Source organism: Octopus bimaculoides, chromosome 9 (assembly GCF_001194135.2).
Source record: "Octopus bimaculoides isolate UCB-OBI-ISO-001 chromosome 9, ASM119413v2, whole genome shotgun sequence".
Lineage (NCBI taxonomy): Eukaryota > Metazoa > Mollusca > Cephalopoda > Octopoda > Octopodidae > Octopus > Octopus bimaculoides.
Genome location: NC_068989.1, coordinates 88,057,478 through 88,068,410, shown reverse-complemented (window position 1 = coordinate 88,068,410; position 10,933 = coordinate 88,057,478). Strand labels below are relative to the sequence as shown.

The 10,933-nt window shown below is 40.5% G+C and overlaps 1 protein-coding gene across 1 annotated transcript in view; it reads left to right on the top strand.

Moving 5' to 3' along the window:
• Nucleotides 1-8,788, top strand: part of LOC106869834 (NADH-specific methylglyoxal reductase) — a 15,979-nt gene extending 7,191 nt beyond the window's left edge. Inside the window, exons 2-6 of the mRNA XM_014915728.1 lie at nucleotides 1,513-1,698; nucleotides 2,193-2,351; nucleotides 3,258-3,436; nucleotides 6,410-6,461; nucleotides 8,513-8,788. Coding sequence (XP_014771214.1) covers nucleotides 1,513-1,698; nucleotides 2,193-2,351; nucleotides 3,258-3,436; nucleotides 6,410-6,461; nucleotides 8,513-8,773 — 837 coding nt within the window. The 3' untranslated portion in view covers nucleotides 8,774-8,788. The remainder of the gene's footprint in view (nucleotides 1-1,512; nucleotides 1,699-2,192; nucleotides 2,352-3,257; nucleotides 3,437-6,409; nucleotides 6,462-8,512) is intronic.
• Nucleotides 8,789-10,933: the final 2,145 nt, after the last annotated feature.

Sequence of the window (10,933 nt, the reverse complement as noted above, 5' to 3'; positions counted from 1 at the left end):
GGTGACACGTAAAAGCACCCACTACACTCTCTGAGTGGTTGGCGTTAGGAAGGGCATCCAGCTGTAGAAACTCTGCCAAATCAGACTGGAGCCTGGTGTTGCCATCCGGTTTCACCAGTCCTCAGTCAAATCGTCCAACCCATGCTAGTATGGAAAGCGGACGTTAAACGATGATGATGATGACATCATCATCATCGTCATTTAACGTCCACTTTCCATGCTGGCATGGGTTGGACGGTTTGACCGAGGGCTGGCATGCCAAAAGGCTGCACCAGGCTCCAATCAGATCTGGCAATGTTTCTACAGCTGAATGCCCTTCCTAACGCCAACCACTCCGAGAGTGTTGTGGATGCTTTCTACATGCCACCAGCACGAGGGTCAGTCAGGCGGTTCTGTATGTATATGTTATTTATGTCTGTGTTTGTTCCCCCAACCATCGCTTGACAACCAATACTGGTGTGTTTACGTCCCCCGTAACTAAGTAGTTTGGCAAAAATGATCAATAGAATAAGTGCTAGGCTTACAAAGAATAAGTCCTTGGGTCGATTTGCTCGACTAAAGGCGGTGCTCCAGCATGGCCGCAGTCAAATGACTAAAACAGATAAAAAAAAAAAAAGAATAGTCACATCATTGAAATGTTGAAGCTACAAGATAATACAGGATTAATACAAACCATTGTGAATAAATAAACCTTATGTTTGACAGTAATCTGAATGATAAAAGGTTAATCTTTCCAGTGTTATCTGAATTAAGACAAAAATATTTTTATTGCAGTATTTTATGGGGTTTTTGTAGCTCTATTCTTCTTCTACAACTTGTGCTTCTTGTTTTTGGAATTCAAATAAAGTTTACCTCAGACATAGGACAACAGAGTGCCAAGTACAGAAAAATTTTGATCTGACAACCCAATGCTTGTCTTTCTCTTGTGTGTATATTTGTGCTGGAATCACCATCATCCTCATCATTTAACGTCTGTTGTCCGTGCTGGCTTGGGTTGGATGGTTTGACCAGGGCTGGCAATCTGAGTGTCTACATCAGACTCCAGTCTGATTTGGCATGGTTTCTATGGCTGGATGCTCTTCCTAACACTAACCACTCCAAGAGTGTAATGGGTGCTTTTACATGCCACCGGCACAGGTGCCAGTTGCATGACACAATGTACAGGGTGTCCACAAGGTCTGGGTATGTGGAGTAAATAAAATTATAACATAACCAATTAAATATAAGAAATAGTAATTTCTTAAAATATGTGTCAATCCCCATATGGGTACATGGAGTAAATAAAATCATAACAAAACCAATTAAATATAAGAAATAGTAATTTCTTAAAATATGTGTCAATTCCCATGTGGGTACATGGAGTAAATAAAATCATAACATAGCCAATTAAATATAAGAAATAATAATTTCTTAAAGTATGTATTAATCCCCATGTACCCAGACTTTGTGGACACCCTGTATTTATTTTTTCCGTCATTTGTAAGTCTTTTGAATCTTTCTTTCCTGAACCAGGCGTATCCCCGCTCTGAAGGTGTCCTAGGAAAATGTCTAGAAGGAAGACGCCACAATGCTGTGATTGCAAGCAAGTATGGTTTCCGTTCCACTGGTCCCAGTGAGAGCTACACAGCTGAAGCGATTGATGCTGCGATCACTACCTCCCTACAGAGCTTAAAAACCAACTACATCGATATCTATCAGGTAAGATATAGCATTAAGCAGTGGTGGGGGTAATGAAGAGTCAGTCCAAGGACCTATCTCCAAATGTATGTTCTTTAAAATAAAACCTTCATTGATCCATTTTCTTGAAAATTTGCCATATGTACCCGTCTATAAGATGTGCCATATTTTCTGGCATGCGAGTTGACCTAGTGTATGGTGTAAATATTCAAACATTGCCAATATCTTTTCAAATCCTGTTGCATTTCACATGGAACTTCTGGTTCTCTAAAGTAGTCTTAGTGTATAAGTAGACCTATGTTTTTGACTTTTAAATTTTGATCTGAAAAATTTGACTTGTATGCTGGAAAATATGGCACCTCTTTTATTTGAAAAATGTTAAAACTAAGCTAAAAAATAGAAAGAAAAACATCTCCAAAAATCACTGGCTTTGTTAATCTTGCCCATCTCTGTGATTGCTTCTCCCCAATTCAGTGGAATGTAAAATCTATTCTGTTGCTCTGTTGTCTTTTTAGATCCATTGGCCAAACATGGTTTCTGACTACACAGCCACTGTGGAAGAACTGAAGAGACAAGTTGCTAAAGGAAGGATACATTACTATGGTGTCTGCAACTTTGGACCGAAAAACATGAAGAGCATTCTTGAAGCTGGTGGTCAACCTATTTCTAACCAGGTATATTGATGGTGGAAGAGGTGAATAGTGATGTTTGGGTAGATGGTGGTGAGTGGGGATGTTGGAGGGGGGGGGGTAGTGGAATAGTGGAAATGGTGGAGGATGATGGTGGTGGGTGTTTGTGTTGGTCATGGGAGATAATGGTGGTGTTGCAATGTGTGTGTGTTTTTTTTGTTTTTTAATATTTCATTCATGAGGAAGGAGTCGGTCCATCAATGACCTTCACTTGAGTATTTAGCTTGAACATTATAAGTCAATGGCTGCAGGAAAAAACATGGACTGGTTGGGTGTTCCAGAGGGATAATGTTTTGCTGATGAAGGATTAACCATAGGGGTAGGGCAAAGACAGGGTTTGGTCTGGGAATTGTTGGTGTGCGTCTAGTTAGTTTCCAGGATCAGAGGCTGTTGTAATGACTGTGGAATCGGTTGAGTGAGGAATCAGCACATCTTGTAGATTGGTTGTTATATGTTGATGAATGGGAACTTGGTAATCAGCTGGATGGCCTTAATTTGGGGATGTGATCAAAGGTGTTTGTTGGTGTGTCAACAACATCATCTTAGATAAGGGAACTGTATTCTAATGTGGGTTTCACTGAAGGTTTGTGGAAGTTCTGCAACTGAGCCCAGGCCGAATACCCTAAGAGCGTGGCTGTTGCCAATACCGCCTGACTGGCCTTCGTGCCGGTGGCACGTAAAAGCACCCACTACACTCTCGGAGTGGTTGGCATTAGGAAGGGCATCCAGCTGTAGAAACTCTGCCAAATCAGATTGGAGCCTGGTGTAGCCATCTGGTTTGCTAGTCCTCAGTCAAATCGTCCAACCCATGCTAGCATGGAAAGCGGACGTTAAACGATGATGATGATTCATATACAACCTGTTCAACTTAACTATTCTTTGTCGTTGCAGCTAGGTTACAGTTTACTGTGGCGTTCAATCGAACACGAAGTTCAACCAATTTGTAAGGAGAAAAACATTTCCATTTTGGCTTACTCACCTCTACAGCAAGGTCTTCTTTCTGGCAAATACCTGGCCCCTGACAGTTTACCTGAGGGTCGACGACGTGGCAAGCTCTTCTCTAAATCCAGGTAAGGACTTGTGACTGAAACCATAAAACTCTCAAATTTTGAGTTACTCCTTTTCATTCATCATCATCACCGTTTTCCTGCCTCCTTTTCCTTGCCTGCATCTTTTGCATCTTTTGCATCTTTTGTCTTTTACCTGTTTCAGCCAGTAGACTGTGGCCATGCTGGGGCACTGCCTTGAAGAAGTTTTATTTGAATGAATTGACTCCAGGACTTATGTTTTTTTGAAAGCTTGTTACTTATTCTATCAGTTTCATTTTGCTGAACTGTTAAGTTACAGAGACATAAATACACACACCAACACCAGTTGTCATGTGGTGGTGAAGAATACACACACACACACACACACACACACTTCATTCAATTTCCATCTACCAAATCCATTCACAGGGCTTTGGTCAGCCACTAGGCTACAGTAGAAGACACTTACCCACATTGCCATGGCATGGGACTGAACCTGGAACCATGTAGTTGGGAAGCAAGCTTCTTATCACACTTCATGGGTCAGATAGAATTTGCTGAGGCAAATTTTCAATGGCTTGATGCATTGGGCTGTGTTCACTTAGTCTTTCACGAGTTATCTTTCCTTGTTAAACTTTACCAAGTATTTACATTGGTGTACACAGTCTCTTTCTGTTTTACACACACACACATACATACATGTCTCCCACACACCGTTTGATAACCGGTGTTGGTGTGTTTATGTCCCTGTAACTTAGCATTTCAGCAAAAGAGACTCACAGAATAAGTACCCGGCTTAAAAATGAAATAAGTACTGGGGTTAATTCATTCAACTAAAATTCTTCAGGCGGTGCCCCAGCATGGCCACAGTCTAACGACTGAAGCAAATATCAGGTCATCCCATAAGTTCTGTCCGATTTTACCTTTTTTAAAATCGAATGAAATTTAATAGTATTTTAGAATGTCTAATGGAATTAAAAATTATTTTAATGCATTTGTGTGCATTTAAACTAATTAAATATTATTTTACAGAATAATAGAATTAAAATTTCTTTGATTAAAACCTTTTCTAACATGAAAGTATCCAAAGAACATTTGAGGCACATAATGCTTTATGAGTACAAAAAAAAGGAAACTCTGCAGCCGAAGCGATTCGAAACATCCACTCAGTTTATGGGAAAGAATGCTTGAATGAAAGAACTTGCAGAAGATGGTTTGCAAAATTCAGAAGTGGAGATTTCAGCCTTGAAGATGAAGATCGAACGTCCAGTTGAGTTTGATGATAAGCTCCTTGAGGCATTACTTGAAGAAAATCCTGCATTATCAGTTGAAGAATTGGCAATAAAGCTTAGTTCAAACCAGACAACTGTTCATTGTTATCTTCAACAACTTGGAAAGGTTCCTAAACTTGGAAAATGGGTGCCTCATGAATTGTCCGAAAGCAACCGCAAATCCCGAGTTGACATCTGCTCTTCTCTCTATTCTCGCAAACTAATTTCCCCCTTTTTGGATAGATTCGTGACTGGTGACGCAAAATGGATCTTCTATCGAAATGTTAAACGTTGTAAACAGTGGCTTGGTAAAAGGGAAAAAGCTCAACCACAACCGAGAAGGGAACTTCATCGGAAAAAGGTTCTTCTCTCTATCTGGTGGGATTGCAAAGGAGTAATTCACTTTGAATTGTTACTACCTAATGCAACAATCAATACTCAAGTCTACTGTCAGCAATGAGAGCGTTTAAACCAAGCTTTGAAGAAAAAAAGACCCGCTTTAGTGAATCGAAAAGGAGTGATGTTTCATCAGGACAATGCGCGATCCCACACTGCAAGATATTATTCTACCACATTCCATTGATATTGATGGCTAATTGTAGTATTTTATATATAAATAAGGTACAAAGTAAGCTACATAATAATCACGCATACAAACATTAACATATTTCCCTTGTACACGCACACATACACTCATATACTCACACAGAGTTGAAACGCTGATTTTTTTTTACATCCCTTCCTTCCTTATTCATCTATCACCCCTTCCTTTCTCTCATCGCTATTACTTTCTCTCACTCCCTCTCAGTCAGGGCTGTTACTCTCACTACTTCTCCTTCACTCTCCTCCTCCGCGTCCGGCGTGATTCTGGACAAAAATATCATTCGCCATGATAGTTCGCTGACCACTACATTTATATTTTTTTTCTCCTTGTTTCTCTCCTTATTTCTTTCTGTGTTCCTTTCAGTTGAAGAGCGTAGGCTCGAAACGTCAAATATTTTCTCTATTCCCAAGCGTTAAACTAATACATCCTTTTGTTGTTTACACCATCTGTCTTCGTCTGTTGTTTTTTTCGTAAATTCTCCGATATATATATATATATACACACACACATACATATAGATATACGTACATACAAGACCATGTGATTGAGAAAGAAGCTTCTAACCTGTAAAGATATACAGCAGATTATGTAGTCCTAGATACAGTGTCTGAATAAAGGATGGAAGGGTCATGGCTGGAGTCGTTTTGACTATGTAGTAAAGGCAATAATAATAATAATAGCGGCGAAAGAATTTGACAAGATCAGTAAATATAAAGATTTGCTAATAGAAATTGAAAAAATGTGGCACCTCAAGGCGACTACCATACCAGTGATTGTAAGATCTCTAGGAATGATAAAAAAAGGTACTGAAACCTATTTGAAAATGACACCAGGCTTACCATCCCTATAGGAAGTGCAAAAAATCGTGTAAACTGGAATGACTTATGTACTGAGAAGAGCATTATCGCTGTGAAAACAACATCCATCCATTCATGAATTTATTTATTTATTAATTTTTTTTTTTAACTATGTATTTTACCTGTGAATTTGCGTGTGTAAACTAGGAATGCATACAATGAGCTTCTCTGCCCTAGGTGTACGGAAAACACTCGGTGAGAAATGGAAGAAAATTTGAAGAAAGAAGAAAAAAAAACAACAACAATAATAATCTTGCTGTTACATTTATGTTTTATTTTTCAGTACTACAATGTCCCGCCATGGTCAGGATGGCCACGAAAAACTTCTATTTGAAGTAAGTATTTTTATATTTTAAATTTCAACCAGTGGTTCTCAACTTGGGTCCTTGTGTGTAGGCATTTAGTAGTGGGTCTAGCTATGTCCATGGATTGAGATGATCTGGTATGGGCTGATTGGAGGTTCAACCAGCTTTGATGACAGGAATTTTTTGGCATTGGAGGCAGACAAACTCACACTAGCACAAGGGCCAGTCAGGTGGTACTGGCATCGACCACGCTTGAATGGTGCTTATTAACATTCCACCTGCATGGGAGCCAGTCAGCCAGCACTGGCATTGATCATGCTTGAATGGTGCTTTTTACGTGCCACTGGCACGGGAACCAGTCAGGTGACACTGGCAACGATCATGTCCGAATGGTGTTTTTAACGTGTTGCTGGCACAGGTGCCAATCAGGCGGTACTGTCATCGGCCATGACAACGATTTCACTTGCCTCAACAGGTTTTTGCAAGTGCAATTTATTGCCCAGTGATTGAAGGGTGCTCTTAAATGGGCTGGTTATGCTGCACTGGCATAGGCCATGGTTACGGTCTCACTTGGCTTGTCGGGTCTTCTCAAGCACAGCATATCTCCAAAGGTCTTGGTCACTTGTCATTGCCTCGGTGAGGCCCAATGTTCGAAGGTCATGTTTCACCATCTCATCCTAGATCTTCTTGGGTCTACCTCTTCCACAGGTTTCCTCTACTGCTAGGGTGTGGCACTTTTTCATACAGCTATCCTCATCCATCTGCAACATATGACCATAGCAGCGCAGTCATCTCTCTTGCACACCACATCTGATGCTTCTTATGTCCAACTTATCTCTCTCAGGGTGCTTACACTCTGTCGAGTATGCACACTGACATTACACATCCAGCAGAGCATACTGGCTTCGTTCCTTGCAAGCTTACACATGTCCTCAGCAGTCACGGCCCATGTTCACTGCCATGTAGCATGGCTGTTCGCACACATGCATCATACAGTCTACCTTTTACTCTGAGCAAGAGGCCCCTTGTCACCAGCAGAGGTAGGAGCCCCCCGAACTTTGCCCAGGCTATTCTTATTCTAGCAGCTACACTTTCAGAGCATCCACCCCCACCACTGACTTGGTCACCTTGGTAATGGAAGCTATCAACTACCTCTAGTTTTTCTCCCTGGAATGTGACGGAAGCTGTTTTCTGTGCTACCTCCATCCTTACACCCCACACATCATCATCATTTAATGTCCATTGTCCATGCTGGCATGGGTTGGATGGTTTGATCAGGGCTGGTTAGCTGGAAGGCTACACCAGACTCCAGTTTGATTTAATATGGTTTCTACATCTGGATGCCCTTCCTAATGCCAACCACTCCGAGAGTGTAATGGGTGCTTTTATGTGCCACTGACATGGGTGCCATTTGCATGACACCAGTATCTGCCACAACTACGATTTTTCTCAGCTTGATGGGTCTTCTTCTCAAGCACGACATAATGCCAGAGGTCTTGGTCATTACCTCTGAAGCCCAGCTCTCGAAAGGAACTCAGCTACTTTGCTTCCGTGAGGCCCAACACTCGAAAAGAACTTGGTCACTTTGCCTCTCTGAGGCCCAATTAAATCCGATTAATACCTTAATAGAATGTGTAGATTGATTTTGCTATTGTCTTTGCAGTATCAACATCATTGTTTAATGTTTGTTTTCCATGCTGGCATGGGTTGGACATTTTAAGAGGTGCTGATGGACGAAAGGATAGTGCCAAGTTCTAATATGTCTGCTTTGGCATGGTTTCTGCACCTGGATGCCCTTCCCAACGCCAACCACTTCACAGAATGTACTAAGTGCTTTTCATGTGATACGAGCACCAGTAAGGTCACTAAGTCACTTGCAAGACAAGCCTCCTCAACTGAGTAGGAGTGAAGTATTAGAAAAGGAGAGAAAACATTGGTGAAGAGGTGCCAGGGCGTAGACTCAAGTTATATGGAAGTGAACACAGGAGGATTGGATGGGTGGATAGGTAGGTCAGGTCGCAATTTGAAAGTGTGAAATCATGTGGAAATAAATCTGACTTTATCCTATTTTCTCTTTGTAGACACTTGGGAAGTTGAAAGAAATCTGTACAGAAGCTGATATCAATATGCCTGTGGCCAGTCTGTCATGGTTACTACAACAGCAGAACGTCCGGTCTGTCATCGTTGGAGCTCGCAACCCAGAACAAATCGAACAGAATGTTAATATTGTGAAATTGTCTCAGGTACGTACTTTCTTTATTGGTGGTCTTTTCTTGTTCTCTGAACGGCAGAATTGGATGAGTGTGTTCTGCAATGGTGTCTGGATAATTACGTACAGTTAATCAACAGCTAATTAAAGCTGTATAATTAAGTGTAGGCATGATTATGTGGTAAGAAGTTTGCTTTTTAACCATATGGTTCCAGGTTCAGTCCCACTGTGTGGCACCTCGGGCAAGTGTCTGCTTTTGCCTCTGGCCAAACAAAGCCCTGTGAGTGGTTTTGGTCTACAGAAACTGAAAGAAGCCCATTGAATATATATATATATATATATATCCTAATATAATAATGAGCGTAGTGTTTTTATATATATATATATATATATTTGTCCAGAATCACGCTGAACGCAGAAGAGAGAAATTAGTAATTCAGTGAAGGTGAAGTAGTGAGAGTAATAGCCCTGACTAAGAGGGAGTGAGAGAAAGTAATAGCAATGAGAGGAAGGAAGGGGTGAAAAAAATCAACATTTCAATTTTGTGTGAGTATATGTGTGTATGCCTGTACAAGGGAAGTATGTTAATGTTTGTATGTGTGATTATTATGTACCTTATTTTGTAACTTATTTATATATAAAATACTATAATTAGCCGTCATTTATCAATGGCACATGGTCAGCTAGTAATTATATATATGTCTCTGTTTGCTATCACCTCTTGACAACTGGTGTTGTTGTGTTTATGTTCTTGTAACTTAACAGTTCAGCAAAAGAGACCAATAGAATGAGTACTAAGCTTAAAAAACATAAGTACTGGGGTTGATTTGTTTAACTAAAAATTTCAAGACAGCGCTCCAGCTTGGCCACAGTCCAATGACTGAAACAAGTGAAAGATAAAGGATAAACAGTAAAACTGTACAGTTAATCAATTGCTAATTAAAACTGTATAATTGGGTACAGTTAATCACTAGATAATTAAAGCTGTATAATTGTAGGCAGTTAATAGCTAATTAATGCTGTCAGAGAGACTCCAAATGGAGTTTAAATTTTTTCTCGTCTCTCATGTTGAACGAACTTGAATATTTTTTTATCCCAAAAACTAAGCCTTCTCTTCAGGACCAGACAATAGTCCAGCTCTACTTTTTCTCTACAGAACTTGAGTAAGACTTCCACTAGAGTGTCGAGTATTGCTCATAGATCTGGGACTGTACTGCTGCTCCGCATTCGCTTTTCTTTGCTTGCCTGGATCAGATGGAATTTGTTGAAGCAGATTTTCTGTGGTCAAATGTCTGCCTTTCCCATCATCAACCTTTACTTGTTTTCAAGCAATTTAATATTTTCCTCATGACGCTTTCATGGACAGTTGGAAATTAATGTCACTGCTTCTACGACAGTGACACTATTGTGCCATGCCATCATGAAGAGACACACACACTCATATAACTTACCACTCTGTCACTTTTGACGATGAGGGCTCCAGTTGATCTGATTAATGGAACAGCCTGCTCATGAAAATAACGTGCAAGTGGCTGAACACTCCACAGACACATGTACTTTTAACATTGTTTGCAACCTTCTGTAAAACACATTTAGCCCTTGTGCTGTTTGTGTATGAATGCTGTGAGGAAATATTACCCTGCTTGGAAACAAATGCATGTTGACAACAAGAGCGACTGGCTGTAGAAAATCTGCCTCAATGCAATTCATCTGACCCATACAAGCATAGAAAGGTGAGAATAAACACAATGATGAGAGGATAAGATTACAGACATTGCCTCTGGAAGTATTTGAATTCAAATCTCCAAGTGGACAAAACTAAATACTGCATTAGCATTAATGCAGCCACTCTCTGGTTACCATTCTTTTTATTTTATTTGTTGTATGTTTATACATATGCAGGGGTGCTGAAAAGTTCCTGGCTTTAAGGGTATCACAAGGCCCAACTTTCCGAGTTCTTTTACAGGGCTTAGAAAAACTGAAGGACTGCAGCAATGAATGTGGAATCTGAGTTCCCGTAACTTAGTGGTTCGGCAAAATTGACTGATAGAATAAGTACTAGGCTTACAAAGAATAAGTCCTGGCATCGATTTGCTCGACCAAAGGCGGTGCTCTAGCATGGCCGCAGTCAAATGACTGAAACAAGTAAAAGAGTAAATTGTGATGACGGTGATGATTATTTTTTTTTTTAAGTGTTAGTTTCGAGCGAGATCGTTGCCAGTATCGCCTGACTGGCCTCGTGCAGGTGACACGTAAAAGCACCCACTACACTCTCTGAGTGGTTGGCGTTAGG